At 33.4% G+C, this 13934-nt stretch overlaps 5 protein-coding genes across 7 annotated transcripts; 3 read left to right on the forward strand and 2 right to left on the reverse strand.

The window, feature by feature from the left end:
* Positions 1-1097: 1097 nt before the first annotated feature.
* Positions 1098-4226, forward strand: LOC124439109 (pre-B-cell leukemia transcription factor 1-like). Its single transcript, XM_046989331.1, has 8 exons — positions 1098-1590; positions 1714-1787; positions 2372-2604; positions 2681-2871; positions 2966-3101; positions 3168-3312; positions 3648-3814; positions 3965-4226. The coding sequence occupies exons 1-8, from the start codon at positions 1385-1387 to the stop codon at positions 3977-3979; spliced, it is 1167 nt and encodes a 388-aa protein (XP_046845287.1). The 5' UTR covers positions 1098-1384; the 3' UTR covers positions 3980-4226.
* Positions 4211-5569, reverse strand: LOC124439110 (cytochrome c, somatic-like). Of its 2 annotated transcripts, none has more exons than XM_046989333.1 (5): positions 5522-5569; positions 4889-4997; positions 4627-4789; positions 4505-4552; positions 4211-4431 (listed from the first exon to the last, which is right to left on the reverse strand). In XM_046989333.1, the coding sequence occupies exons 2-5, from the start codon at positions 4979-4981 to the stop codon at positions 4382-4384; spliced, it is 354 nt and encodes a 117-aa protein (XP_046845289.1). In that variant the 5' UTR covers positions 4982-4997; positions 5522-5569; the 3' UTR covers positions 4211-4381. The 2 variants fall into 2 exon arrangements, with proteins under 2 accessions (XP_046845289.1, XP_046845288.1); XM_046989332.1 differs by having other exon boundaries at positions 4889-4992; positions 5522-5552.
* Positions 5570-5626: 57 nt separating this feature from the next.
* On the forward strand, positions 5627-8574 carry LOC124438104 (probable cytosolic iron-sulfur protein assembly protein CIAO1 homolog). 2 transcript variants are annotated; one of them, XM_046988094.1, is made up of 12 exons: positions 5627-5693; positions 5775-5897; positions 6093-6178; positions 6240-6316; positions 6388-6468; positions 6540-6659; positions 6733-6824; positions 7172-7233; positions 7308-7447; positions 7512-7599; positions 7672-7738; positions 7922-8574. In XM_046988094.1, exons 3-12 carry the CDS (start codon positions 6096-6098, stop codon positions 8084-8086), a joined length of 975 nt encoding a protein of 324 aa, XP_046844050.1. In that variant the 5' UTR covers positions 5627-5693; positions 5775-5897; positions 6093-6095; the 3' UTR covers positions 8087-8574. The 2 variants fall into 2 exon arrangements, with proteins under 2 accessions (XP_046844050.1, XP_046844048.1); XM_046988092.1 differs by having other exon boundaries at positions 6093-6174.
* An 18-nt stretch (positions 8575-8592) lies between these two features.
* LOC124438106 (acyl-coenzyme A diphosphatase NUDT19-like) lies at positions 8593-10215 on the reverse strand. The gene is made up of 7 exons (XM_046988096.1): positions 10200-10215; positions 9870-9894; positions 9536-9744; positions 9311-9473; positions 9144-9235; positions 8974-9073; positions 8593-8908 (listed from the first exon to the last, which is right to left on the reverse strand). Exons 2-7 carry the CDS (start codon positions 9882-9884, stop codon positions 8627-8629), a joined length of 861 nt encoding a protein of 286 aa, XP_046844052.1. The 5' UTR covers positions 9885-9894; positions 10200-10215; the 3' UTR covers positions 8593-8626.
* A 232-nt stretch (positions 10216-10447) lies between these two features.
* On the forward strand, positions 10448-13782 carry LOC124439334 (phosphatidylinositol polyphosphate 5-phosphatase type IV-like). Its single transcript, XM_046989559.1, has 13 exons — positions 10448-11404; positions 11479-11576; positions 11666-11790; positions 11975-12027; positions 12168-12234; positions 12302-12400; positions 12503-12633; positions 12720-12762; positions 12877-12992; positions 13060-13148; positions 13237-13284; positions 13348-13394; positions 13504-13782. The coding sequence occupies exons 1-13, from the start codon at positions 10448-10450 to the stop codon at positions 13566-13568; spliced, it is 1938 nt and encodes a 645-aa protein (XP_046845515.1). The 3' UTR covers positions 13569-13782.
* The last annotated feature ends 152 nt before the right edge of the window (positions 13783-13934 follow it).

Raw genomic sequence — 13934 nt, forward strand, 5'->3', positions numbered from 1 at the left:
CGAGAATATCATCATAACTTAATCTAGCTGAGCTCTGTCCTTTTTAAATTGATTTGTTAGTTCATGATCCTTTTGCTTGAGCGTTGGTTGCTAATTATTCATAATATAGCTGACTACCAAATCATGTACTTGATGTCATTGATGATTTTGAAGTCGTCAAGGTGATGATATTTGTGATGGTGATTGGTGGTGAGGGTAATTAATGGTGATGGTGTTTGTGAATGGTAATGACGATAGCGAGGGTGATCGATGGGGGTTGTGTTGGTGATTGTGATTTGTGATGGCCATGATAAGGGTGATTGATGGTGATGATAAAGATGGTAAGGGTGATTGATTGTGATGATGATGATGATAAAGGTGATTGGTGGTGATGACGATAAAGGTGATTGATGGTGTTGGTGTTGGTGCTGGTGTTGGTGATAGCGATCATAAGAGAGATTGATGGTGATTGCAATAATCAGATGGTGATGGGGATATGATTTCTTTATGTGTGCTTTGTTCATTATTGTATTGAAAGTGACGCTTTTTTTACTATCATTTTCGAAGTCGTGAAATAACAACAAACAAAGTTCTTTGCTCAAGATCACATAAGTAAACTTCTCCAAAGACAACTATGGCTATTACATTTATGAGTTTTTCGTTTCATTTTCAATTCTGATATTGCTGAATCCTGTATATTTCAGAAAAGAGTGATTAATTGTGCTTGTTTTATTCACAAGTGTAACGAAAGACGAGCAATTTGTCGAAGGTTGTATTTAATAACTTTATGATTTAGTTTCTTCATGTTCATAATGATATCACGAAATATTTTCTTGTTTCTCAGATGGCATGTTGTTTCTGTGATTTTGTTTTGGATAAGAAGTATAATGTGCACTTTCCCATCCTAGTTTGTTAAGCCTAAGTAAATATTTCAATAAAATATTCGTTTCTATAGAGATAGTTTTTCAATGACATATGTGCTTTACAATACATTTGAGACGTCACCTCGCAGAAAACTTTCGTTGAAAACGAAATTATTGGGAAGCAGTGCGTATTTTATGCATTTTCGTTTTATTAAAACAAAGACAAACTAACCCCGATCATTGTACATGACGTCACTTCATTTACGAATGTCAGTCATCGCCGATATCTTGACACAAACAGAGGAGAAGTTAACGTTAAACCCCATTTGAGTGGCGTGTTGGTAAATTAAGCGGCCAATCGAGCATAAAATTTTGATTTCACAGTGGGTGAAAACAAAGTACAACAACGCTGAGTGAGAGCATATTAACGGATTGTGTTTATTTATCTTCGCTGTTTTCTCTCGTCATTGAGACGCCATTGTAATTTCCTCTGTTTGGAGCCGTAAGCTTACGAAAGCCAGATATTGACAAACTGCTTCAGCATGCAAACCACCAACGTTTCAAATTCTCCTGGGTTGAATATCCAAAATATGTTACAAAATTCTGGTCAACAACCTCAACAAAACCAAACATTGGTTGAACCTCTCGCTGTTGCCGAAAGCATGGATGGACGCAAACAAGACATAGGTGATGTACTGCAACAAATAATGAACATTACAGATCAGTCTTTAGACGAGGCACAGTCCAGGTACATATATATGGAATACTCAAAAAATTCTATACGTTCTAAATCAATTGGAACGATGAATAATCGATGTATTGATTAAAGAATGTATTGATTTGAAGGCACGCGTTCTTCTTTCTTTTGTAGAAAGCACTCGTTAAATTGTCATCGAATGAAGCCTGCTTTATTCAGTGTTCTTTGTGAAATAAAGGAGAAAACAGGTTGGATATTATTGATAAGCAGGCATTTTTGTGTTCTAAATCGCATATGTTTATATAAGTTAATGTTTGATCGCTGCAGTGTTTTCGTGCAGTATTTGTTATGGCGCCAACTGACAATTTTGTAACTGAACTGTTTGTTTGTCGTACAACTCTTGTTGACAACTGTTGAAGTGTGTGTTCGATGAGTGCGAAATATATTGACTTGAAAAAACGTACATGAAGAGCCAACATGGATATTCGATTACTGTAAATAAATTATTATTGTCGTCTGTAATGTATAATTATGTCTTACGATAATTTTATTTTAAAAATAGCACGCAGCAATTTGTTCCATGAAACAATTGTGAATCTCTCGTTTCTCTATGACTACAATTTTAATTGAGTTATGATTAAGCGAAGAACTTTCACGATTCAGTGAGATCTACTGTAATTCCCATTTAACACTTCCTACGTGTTATGAATGCAGTATCATGACCCTTGAGACGAAACAAAGAGTAGTTGTGTGTATTGAATAAAAAGCGTATGAAGTATTGAGTTTTTATGGTTTCTTTATGTATGCAATTAACGCAAGAAAAATATTTTAGTTCTCAGTATAAGAGGTGCTCAAGAAGAAGAACCCCCTGACCCACAGTTAATGAGGCTGGACAATATGCTTTTGGCCGAAGGTGTTGCTGGACCCGAAAAAGGAGGTGGAAGTGCTGCAGCAGCTGCGGCAGCTGCTGGTGTCCATGACAACCAAATTGAACATTCAGAGTATCGAGCTAAGCTTGCTCAAATACGTCAAATTTATCACACTGAGCTTGAAAAATATGAACAGGTTAGTTGTGATGAATTTCTCTATTGTTATTGGTTAATTGTAATGTAAGCATTGTATACACTTATTTTGATTGTAGGCCTGTCATGAGTTTACCACTCATGTCATGAACCTTCTAAGAGAGCAATCAAGGGCCAGGCCTATAACACCAAAGGAAATAGATAGAATGGTTAACATTATCCATAGGAAGTTCAGTGCCATTCAAATGCAATTAAAACAGAGCACATGTGAAGCAGTTATGATTCTGAGGTCACGTTTTCTTGATGCAAGGTGAATGCTTTCAAAATCTTATCACATATTTAATAACTTAAGCAATGAACAAATGGTTCATAGTTTCTTGATTTATGTTGGCTTTTGATTACAGGAGGAAACGAAGGAATTTCAGCAAGCAAGCTACAGAAGTTCTCAATGAATATTTTTATTCTCACTTGAGCAATCCATATCCCAGTGAAGAAGCAAAGGAAGAACTTGCCAGGAAATGCAATATCACAGTTTCTCAAGTAAGCTAAGCGTTACTTTAAGGACAATTTCATCAGTTTTTTAAGATTTAGATTTGCACATTTTAGGTGTCAAACTGGTTTGGCAACAAGCGTATTAGATACAAGAAAAACATTGGAAAGGCTCAAGAAGAAGCCAGTTTATATACAGCAAAAGCAGCAGCACAGAATATGCCTTCACATAGTAATGATACCATTTCTCCGAATGAACAAGGTATTGTTCTTCCATGTCCTAGGTTTGAAAGAATGTCTCTATTAATCTTAAAATGCTTTATCACAGTAATGAAAGCATTTCACCAATTGAACAAGGTATCATTCTACCATGTTATTGGTCCGACAGCATGTCTTTATTAATCTTAAAATATCCAAAGCTTGACACTTTACAATACAAATTGGCTTGTTGTCCACACAAAGTTAGTAAAATATTTTTTGTCCTGTGTGTGAAATTATGCTAACTTTAAGTTGTATAAATGAAATCTCTATGTATGTATGATTAAATGAATTGTAAATGCAGCTTAAATTTTACATTTCCTACAATTTTGGTGTTAGGTTTCAATCACATGAGCCAGGCTACACCTACAATGATTCAAGTATCTCAAGGTCAGATGTTAAGTCCGTCTCATCATAGCGATGTTATGATAAGTGGGATGCAAATGAATGGGGTACACGGAGAATATCCACCCGTATCCATGGTTGGCAATAACATACAATCACAGGTAAACATGTAAAGAATTGTTTGTTCTACAAATGAATTGAAGAGATCATCATATTGCATTAAGATTCCATTTTATCACAATAAAACTAAAGCTTATGTTTGGTCTTGATTTTAATTGAATGAACTTGCAAACATTACCTATTTACTGTAGGGTGGCCCAGAGTAAGTATAAAGATATTTTATCACTGAGATGTTATCGTTGAAGAATGGTAAACAAAAATGGAGGGGGGAGGTTGAAAAAATATAAACACATTGTTAAATTTAGAAGTAATTATGAAAGATGAATATCTTATATAAACAATTGATATTTGATGATGCGGTTGAGAATTTTACTATTTTTAGTTATATAAAGGACAAATTAATAAATTGTGATTCTATGATTAAATAAATTCTTGTGTTCTTGTGCTTCAAAAGTTGTTTATTGACATTTTACGTGGTTCAAATACTTACTTTTTTCATACAGAAATTAACAAATTAAGCAAATGTTTATTATCAACCATAAATAATACATTAGAATAGGTTGGACTTAAAAACATTGAATCATTATTCGCCAATGGCATGTATCAAATCAGGCAGCAACATTAGATGATGTCTCCCTCTCCAAATATGCAATTAAATCTAAAAATTAAAAACAAGAATGAAAAGGATTCTATCTCAATTTAAGCATTAAAGATCATTTGTTCTGCAAAACCTGCACGTTCACCCTTCTTCTTTATGCCAGCAAAAACCATCTTAGTTCCTACATCAATCCACAAATGTTCATTTGTTGATATCGAGGGACACTTTAAATTCAAAGACATAAATTATTCATACCTGGGATGTATTTCTTTGGGTTCTCCAAATATAACCATAGAGTATCCCAACCCCATGTAATTCCCTTGTTCTGATTAGCTTGAGTATAGTTAAACCCTTGGGCTTGTCCAGTTTTACGACCAAAAAGACCATAAAGGTTTGGACCTACCTTATGTGGGCCACCCTATATGTAAAAATTTCACCAAGCTTTAGCCATAAGATAGTACTTATGGAATAGTTAAAATGAAACTAGTGAAATGCATAAACATTTTTGTTTCAAAACCTTATGAACAGTATGACATTGAGCACATTTCTGTTTGAAAACCTTTGCTCCCTTTTCGGCATCCCCCTGCGGTATGGTCTGTTGCGTAACCATCGTTTATCGATCTAAACTAAACACAATATCTTGTAGTAGGGGGTATGAAAATGAAAAAATACTTTCCTAAGCAAAAATATTGCTCATTTAAATATTTGTTTATTTCTTGGCCAAAAAAATCTATCCAAACTCTAACTACCTATCAAATTTCACACGGCGATATCCATGTGGTGAAATTACTCAGATACACAAACGTTCTTTTCGGTTTTTACCGGCGCTTTCTGTTTTATATACACGTCGATAAAATAATTCACAATAAGAATGTGAAAAGAAAAGGCAACTTTACTAGCCTTGAAATTACATTCATTATACTTCAACAAATGCAACTTAAAAAGGAAACAGTTTAAATGAACGGGCCTTGGATATTCAGCACGTTGTAAAATAATTGTTGAATTCACTTGATTAAAATCCTTTCCCATTTCCACACCGTACTCGTGATAAAACAATACAGTCAACCTCTCAGGTACGAATTATGAATTTATAGGCAACATTTCAAAATAATCGCAACAAAACGATAAGAAAAAAGATGAGAAAACTTACCTAACGACTTGAAGGAAACTTTGAACTATTGACATAATCATTACGTCATTTAACGTCAAAATCAATTTCCGGTGCTTCCATGTTAAATGAAAAATATTCAAATTTGTTGAAATGAATGAATAATGACACCATGACCAGGAATATATATCATTTTATTCATAGTCGTTAATAAGTAAGAAAAAATATTGAATAGTTTATAAAAAATATTGAATAAACTGCCAGAAATCTTTTATTTTTTAAATTTTTTCTATAGGCACATTCCTTTACTTTCTGTCTTTCTCATTTGAGCTGAAACATCACCATCAAGCATTATATACATATATATATATAATGGCTAAAGAATATGGAATGCTTGAAAATATAGCAAGCTTAGAAGGTAGATATCCTAAATATGTTGTAATATGCATCTCTATTCAATGTTCACAAAATTATATTTTATATACAATGTACAGTCACAGTTGTATGAAAAGATTTACCAAAGCATCCAGGGGGGAGCTACCCATTAATTTAGATATCTTGATTCTGTTAAATTCTGATTCTTTATGATGTATGATGCATTTCAATACTCCAGGTCATGATGGTTCAGTGTGGTGTGTTGCATGGAATCCCTCGGGGAGTCTCTTGTCTAGCTGTGGTTCGGATAAGAAGATTAGGCAAGTGAGCTATGGGAGTTGGCATATTTTGTAAAATAGCATTTACAAATATAGATTTCTTTCAGAATTTGGGGAAAGGAGGACAAAGAATGGATTTGTAAGACAATCCTGACAGATGCCCATGAGCGCACAATCAGATCAGGTGACAAGAAATTATTACAAATTTTATAGGAAGTTGCTACTGTTACATTTTACATTTAATGTTTACACTAGTCAGTTGGTCTCCTTGTGGTCATTTCCTTGCATCCACCAGTTTTGATGCTACAACATGTGTTTGGAGGAAAAATGAGAAGGGTCAGTGATTTGTATAATAAAAATGTTATTTGCAAATGGTAATGTATAATTGTCTCTTATCTATCTTGTAGAATTTGACTGCATAGCAACCCTTGAAGGCCATGAAAATGAAGTAAAAGCTGTATCGTGGTCCCGAAATGGACAACTTCTTGCTACCTGTGGTAGAGATAAAAGTGTGTGGATTTGGGAAGGTTGGTTTTATAAAGTATGTATTATATATGACATTTTGCATAGGAATGGATTCAGTTTAAATATTTCTGTTAGTTCAAGATGATGGTGAAGAGTATGAATGTGCCAGTGTTTTAAATTCTCATTCACAAGATGTGAAATGTGTTCGGTGGCATCCGGAGAAAGAGGTATATCGAAAGACGTTAATATAAAACAAATTCCAAAGAAGCAAGACATCTTGAGATTGCAAAATATGCATCAAAACAAGACGAGAAGTGAATTGTAAATTTTTTGACTTTATTTCAAAGTCATCCTCAGACAGAATGATGTCTTTGAAATAAAGTCAAAAAATTTGCAATTCACTTCACGTCTTGTTTTGATGCATATTTTGCAATCTCAAGATGTCTTGCTTCTTCGGAATTCGTTTTATATTATATTTTTTTAAATTGTCGGCTGGTCATGGTTTTTGAAAGACATTAAAATGTAATAATAATTACTTTGTCATTAAGTGCTTTAAAGGAAAAATTTTTTTTAGTTACTGGCGTCTTGTAGTTATGATGATACAATCAAACTCTATTGTGAAGATGACGATGATTGGTATTATTATGTATAAGATGGTGACCCTGTTTGTATGTTCTTATATTAATGGTAAAAAAAACACATTTTTTCAGGGTATGTTTTGATACATTGGAAGGTCATAAATCAACTGTGTGGTCTTTAAGTTTTGATAAAAGAGGAGATCGTTTAGTTTCATGTAGTGATGATAAAACAGTGAAAATTTGGAAATCATATCCACCTAACAATAAAGAAGGTTAGTATATATGATTCACATTCAAGTTAGTGAACTTTTTTCAAAGAAAATGATTTTATTATAGGTATTCATACTAATGGTAAAGATCCAAAATGGAAATGTGTTTGTACATTGACAGGATATCATGAAAGAACTATATATGATGTTGACTGGTACATTTTAAAACCATTTTATCTTCTTTTTCAAAAGCAAGTGTTCTTTTAATGATTTTTTGTGTTTTTTAGGTCCCATGGATCCAGAGAACTGATTGCGACTGCCTCAGGGGATGATTGTATCAATATTTTTGAACAGGTATGTATGAGCTTAATGTGGAATGTACCTTTGCATTATATTTTATTAATGTCCACATTATTCATATTGTTGTTTCACATCCTGATTGTTTAGTTGGGCAAGTCTTTATAGTTTATTTAATATTGTAGGATGATAATGATAATACTGTACATTGTAGGATAATGATAATACTGTACATTGTAGGATAATGTTACTGACGAGAATCAACCATCCTTTATGTTGATTGCAAAGCAAGATAAAGCTCACGAACAAGATGTTAATAGTATTTCATGGCATCCTTTATACAACATTCTTGCATCAGCTTCTGATGATGGCATTGTCAAATTATGGAGGTTTGTCGAAACATAGTGAGTATATTTACTGCATTCTCTGGGGATGGTGTTTACGACTTATTAGAAAGTCTTGCGAGGCTCACAGCTACTGCTGAGGTGCTTGTGTATGTGGTGCATATTGCCGGCAAACGAAGCTTAATTTCCACTTCACAAAGTCAAATACTGACTTAATTTTTATGACAATGCTGAAATGGAAGACAAGCTTAAGAGAAGGAACTTAGATATACACTGTTGAATTTAGGGATATGTAACAGGAATTGACAGATAATATTTCAATTCTCTTGGGTTTTTTCCCACTTTTTCCATGTGTTAAGTGTTTCGCACAAAGTAACAAAGATATTTTCAAATCTTTGTTTTCTGAGTAGTAATGATACCAAACAAACCGGAGTTGACTCACATTGCACTGTATCAGCAATATTTTCTTGTGAGTCAAATTATTTTATCCCTGAAGACAGATGTAACAGACTTGAAGTGATTTCAAAATAAAAATTCAATCTTAGTAAATTTAAGATCATACTACTGTTAAAAACATGAATACATTTAATAAGATTGGCCATCATAAATGAGCATTCTTGAACAATGTCTCTGGTACAGGCATGTTATATTTTAATTTTGTGTTGCACCTAAAATGATATTTTCCTTTCTCCATGTTAAACACCCATCGGTTTGTTTTCCCTGCAGGTGTGTGAAATAAATCCTTTGTGCTTTGTGTTATTTTCAATAAAGGAAAGCTCTTTCTGTTCTCTTCTTCTGATGCATTGCTTCTCACAACCTCAGCATAATGCTTATATGTATCCATTTTCATTTTCTCATACAATTCATCTCCTGGGAAAAAATTCTGCAGCAAAATATGCAACATTTAATTTTGCTATAATCTTTATGTAGAAAATTGGCACAACTCACAATTTTATCTCCAGAACTGCTTACAACAGCCACCATTTCTGTAACTTCAACACCATCCACAGTCATGACAAGTTTTTTTAGGTCATCCATTTCAGGAAATCTATAAGAATAGGTTTGTGTGGCTTTATTAATGTACAATAATTGTGGACATTTTAATGGAAATGTATCACCTGCACAAACGTGAAAGTTCATAATACTGTGGAGGAGCAATTGTTGATTGGTGAAATGAAGCAAGATCTCTTGAAATTGCAGGATTTATCCACTAAAATAAGCACTTGGTTAAGTCATGATGGATTTTTATGGAAATACATAGTGACATATGGTTGATTAGACTTACAATACAACTGGTAACTTCATTTCCATCATCGCTTATGTCTGGTTCATTGTCAAGAAATGTCACATAAAACATGGTTGTAAATCTTCTAAACTTATAGTAAGCTGGTGTCACCCAGTTTGACCATTCATGTAGTGACCAAATGTCTGGTACGCATTTAATCTTCCTGTAAGAAAAGGTTTGATGAACTAACTAGTATCATTAAACTTCTGAACGAAAAATATTCACCTGCAAAAATCCATAAATACTGAAGGGTCGTTATGAATTTTTTTTCTCCATGAAATGATTTCGTTAGGACTTAATATGCGACTAACTAGACATGTCATGTCTTTAGTATTGTTATCTTTAACTAAAGATCTAACTAAGAGAACACCACTTTCTTCAAATGTTTCTCTTATTGCACAAATTCGAAAACCAATGTGTGCTGGTAGACCATTCTGTGGTAGTTGTTCAAAATATGATGAATAGAAAGGAGAATTGGTTATTGATGATTTTAATGGCAAGTCATCACTTTTAATTAAATCCAACCAATCTGGAGAGAAGTCAGTATCTTCACACATACCTCCTGGAAACACATGTCTGTTGGGCTAAAGCAACAAGAAATGTTGCAATTTATAATTTCATCATATTATTAGGCATTGGAAAAAATCATTGTTTGTTCTGTTTACCATAAATTTCATTTGAGAGCTACGTTTTAGCATCAACAATTTGTAGCCAATTGATGAAGGCAATGAAGTCACATGTTGATTGTTTAGTTTGTTTCTAACAACAAGCATAAGTGTTGTGGAATGCCGAGGGATAACAGGAAATGTCATAATGTACTTCTGTTATTGAACAACAATTTAGATAATGACGTCGATAATTATATTAACAACAATAATTTTCAATTTACCATCTGGTCCATCTTCCTCCCGCTTTCAATCGTTTGAATAAAATTAAAATAATTAAAATTTAAAATTATGATTAAAAATTTAAAACCATATTTACTGTTTCTATGGAAACAACATGGCTACTGACTTGTGTTGAGATTTTCCGAAATCGACAACAGCACTTTCGCTATTAGATTTACGTTATTATTTTTGAATGGATCTTTATGAAAGTGATTTAATCATAAAATGGCTGTTTTGAAAACTTGTTTAAATGAGCGAGAAAGTAGGTGGAACTATAACGAGGCAAGTTTTCGGCCAAAGCCTTGAGTCACTTGCAGATGACGTTGATGTCAACCAAGAATTATCGTCGAAATTGAAAATTCAAGAAGAATACAATAATAATGTTTCAACAGTCGAGCATTTTATCCCTCATCCTCCTGATAAACTGAAAGGTTCGAGCAAACTATCAAAAAGGGCTATCACTGCGAGCAGATTTCCAAGACGATTGAATCGTGTTGTATCTTGTCCTACTGACTCGGAGGACGATACTGGTCATAAAACTTTAGAAAATCGAATTAAAAGATCACATCTGCCTCCGTTAAATGTGGATTTAAGCCATGACGATGATAAAACTGAGCCAGGATTTAAAGAAAGCAATGCAAAGATACAATCTTCATTGATATTAGAACCTTTAGCTCCTATTAAAGGTGTTGTCAAAACAAGCGATGTTCTTGAAGCTGAACAGCACAATCTAAGATGGAAGCAGGAAAAGAAGGAGAATAATAGAAAACCTTTTAAAACAACTTCCATTAAAAACCTAGACACGATTGATAACAATGTACATGATAAAGATGTAGAGAATGTATCAGAAAGTACTTTCACCAGTGTCAGTGAGAATTCCTCTAGTTCAGACGAAGAAAATTATAACAAATCATTTACCAAAGGTTCAGTACATATACCCACTTCTTCTGAGCATGTTACTGCCAAACTTCATCGAAGTGCAACGTCTCTCAAATCTCAAAAACGTTTAACTGGATATGAGGAGCATCATTCTGATACTGAAGCCATTCGGCATGGTCTTGGTCGTCGAAACTCTTTACTTCCTAAAGTTCCTGCATCTAAAGCAAGGGACAGAAATTCAAATTTTGTGCAAGAAGAGCTTGAGAGTTATTTACCACAGCGAAAGTTGACGGTCTTTGTTGGAACCTGGAATATGCATGGAGAAAAGGTTTGCTTGTAAATCATCCCTTCATGCAACTGTACTTAAATATAGTTATATGTTCTTTGGGTTTTTTTCATTAGCAGCTACCACTGTTTGTGGATGATTTTTTGCTGCCCGAATGCTGTCAATATATGCAAGATTTGTATGTTATTGGATCACAAGAGAGTACACCTCTTAGGTATTAATCTATTAAAATTTTTTCGTGATCCATTTAATTACTTCTTATTGTAGGATTGAGATTATAATTTAGATATTGTATTATTTTAGGAAAGAGTGGGAGATTAAAATACAAGAAGCTTTAGGTCCATCTCATGTCTTAATTCATTCTTCATCATTTGGAGTTCTACATCTTGCTATGTTCTTACGCAGAGAACTTGTATGGTTTTGTTCAGGTACGTATGCATATTTGTGCCAGTGTTTTCTCTCCTTGAGAGTCTTATATGATGCACTCTGCCTGTGAAAACCAAAGAAGACTATGTTAGGATTACTTATGAAAAGTTGTGTGTTTGTTATAATTTTAGCTAGACAGTACTGATGTGATACATAGGTGAGATTGTCACTGTGCATTATATTTAGCTGTTGAACAAGCAACCATTGCAACAAGACCAGGTCACATGATCAAAACAAAGGTATTATCATGCTTTGCAATGCTAGACAGTTTTTCTTGAACATATTTCAACATTGTTACATTGACAGAATTTTTCTCTGGATTGATTAAATGACTTTTTACTCAACCTGTAAATCTTTCCACGTTTCTTGTATGTTTAAGGGAGCTATTGGCTTTTCAATGTCTATTTTTGGCACATCATTTCTATTTATAAACTCCCATTTCAGTGGTAAGTAAACAATACGATAATAAGTTTATATAGACGATATTTTACCATAGCTGTTATTTTTGATCAGCTCATGAGAAAAAGTGGAAAGAACGTATTGGTGATTATCGACTTATACGAAAGAGTTTGTCATTACCTTTGAATTACTCGGAGGAAAAGAAATCTAAATGTAAGATGTAGATGGTGATTTAACAAAGTAAAATTGATCATATATTTCCATGTTGTTCATCAGTAAAACTTGTTTCTAATAACACTTTCTTGTTTACTTTAGCTACTGATGTTACATCTAGATTTCATCGAGTCTTCTGGCTTGGTGATTTCAACTTTAGACTGGAAGAGCGTCATTCTGTTGTCTTAAAATATCTAAATCAATGCAAAGAAGAAAACGAGCTATCTTACAATGTGAGTGAACTGAAGTATGACTTGACAAAGACACTTTTTTTCTTGTAAGGTCATCGCAGCATAGTAATTCCACTTCTTATAATTAGGAGTTGGTGGCTAAAGATCAAATGACAAAACTAATGAAAAAAAGTAAGGATAACCATTATCATCATTGTAGTAAATCCACATAGCTCTACATACAATTGTATAAATGAAAAAATTGACAAATATTGAGATGTTTTTAAATATATTTTTAATCTCTAGATGGTGTATTTGAACATTTCAAAGAAGCCGCAATCAATTTTCCTCCAACATATAGATTTGAGATTGATCATGATTGTCCTGGAAATTACTCAGATGTCAGAGTACCATCCTGGACAGTTAGTTGCCTTATGTTATTCACGTCAAAACAATTCTTTTTGTGTATTTTCATATTCCCTTTATTAGGATCGTGTTGTTTATCGAAGTCAGAAAGAAAATGGAGTGCGACCTCTTCATTATGATTGTTGTTCATCTCTGATTATTTCAGACCATAGGTACAATATTCAGAGAAGTTTTACCATGGCACAGTAATGCTTTAGATTATGAAATTATCAGTCAGGTTTTTATATTATTTCTTTATAGACCAGTTTATGGAATCTTTGAAGCAGATATTGAACCAGTTCGAGAAAGGTATGTGATACCTTTTGCAGTTTGTTAAAAATTAATATTTTTCCTCAAGTTTGAATTTTTTAGAATTTCTTTTACTGGTGTCCATTATATTCGTGATGTTTATATTGAAGGTAGGATGTGCTTTTCAAAAACTTTTTAGCCCTTGCATTTTTAAAAGTTTCTATCTTTTATTTCATCATTTTGACTTATATGTTCATTTTGACTGCTTTTCTTGCATAGCAAATCGTAGAAGACAGGCACCACCTCGAAATGAACGGCAAAGTGCAGTTTGTACCATATTATAGTGAATAGCTAGGGAAGGATTTATTGGACACCTGATATTGCACTTCATGAATTATTTAAGTAGTAAATTATGCAAAACACTATATTTAATATCATAAATTTTCTTTTCTTTTCTTTTAACTAAACAAAAAAATATGAAAGATAAAATAATCAATCTATATAAAAATTTCTAATGTAGAATCAACATTTGCCCTGCACAAAGGGCACTTCCGTAAATACCCATGTTCATGTGTAGCTCTTTGAAGGCAAGTCTGGCAAATACAAACATGTCGACATGGCAACAGCAACACATTTTTCACATTGTCCCGACAAATAACACACAAATGTTTATCATGTTCAGATTCCAACTCTTGAATGAGGCGTGGCTG

This window comes from Xenia sp. Carnegie-2017, unplaced genomic scaffold, assembly GCF_021976095.1.
Source record: "Xenia sp. Carnegie-2017 unplaced genomic scaffold, XeniaSp_v1 HiC_scaffold_19, whole genome shotgun sequence".
In the NCBI taxonomy this organism is placed as follows: domain Eukaryota; kingdom Metazoa; phylum Cnidaria; class Anthozoa; order Malacalcyonacea; family Xeniidae; genus Xenia; species Xenia sp. Carnegie-2017.

Bases quoted from the DNA above. Each gene is read 5' to 3' on its own strand.
- LOC124438104 (XM_046988092.1), top strand. From the start codon at position 5,852: ATGGCTAAAGAATATGGAATGCTTGAAAATATAGCAAGCTTAGAAG. The intron at 6,175-6,239 runs GCAAGTGAGCTA...GATTTCTTTCAG, and splicing joins GGTTCGGATAAGAAGATTAG to AATTTGGGGAAAGGAGGACA. The intron at 6,825-7,171 runs GTATATCGAAAG...AATTTTTTTTAG, and splicing joins GGTGGCATCCGGAGAAAGAG to TTACTGGCGTCTTGTAGTTA.
- LOC124439109 (XM_046989331.1), top strand. From the start codon at position 1,385: ATGCAAACCACCAACGTTTCAAATTCTCCTGGGTTGAATATCCAAAAT. The intron at 1,788-2,371 runs GTTGGATATTAT...AAAATATTTTAG, and splicing joins TGAAATAAAGGAGAAAACAG to TTCTCAGTATAAGAGGTGCT. The intron at 2,872-2,965 runs GTGAATGCTTTC...TTTTGATTACAG, and splicing joins TCACGTTTTCTTGATGCAAG to GAGGAAACGAAGGAATTTCA.
- LOC124438106 (XM_046988096.1), bottom strand. The intron at 9,474-9,535 runs GTGAATATTTTT...CTTTTCTTACAG, and splicing joins GTATTTATGGATTTTTGCAG to GAAGATTAAATGCGTACCAG. The intron at 9,236-9,310 runs GTAAGTCTAATC...TGCTTATTTTAG, and splicing joins ATGAAGTTACCAGTTGTATT to TGGATAAATCCTGCAATTTC.
- LOC124439110 (XM_046989333.1), bottom strand. From the start codon at position 4,981: ATGGTTACGCAACAGACCATACCGCAGGGGGATGCCGAAAAGGGAGCA. The intron at 4,790-4,888 runs GTTTTGAAACAA...TTTTACATATAG, and splicing joins AATGTCATACTGTTCATAAG to GGTGGCCCACATAAGGTAGG. The intron at 4,432-4,504 runs GTTTTGCAGAAC...TTTAATTTTTAG, and splicing joins GAAGAAGGGTGAACGTGCAG to ATTTAATTGCATATTTGGAG.
- LOC124439334 (XM_046989559.1), top strand. From the start codon at position 10,448: ATGAGCGAGAAAGTAGGTGGAACTATAACGAGGCAAGTTTTCGGCCAA. The intron at 11,405-11,478 runs GTTTGCTTGTAA...TTTTTTCATTAG, and splicing joins GGAATATGCATGGAGAAAAG to CAGCTACCACTGTTTGTGGA. The intron at 12,401-12,502 runs GTAAGATGTAGA...TGTTTACTTTAG, and splicing joins GGAGGAAAAGAAATCTAAAT to CTACTGATGTTACATCTAGA.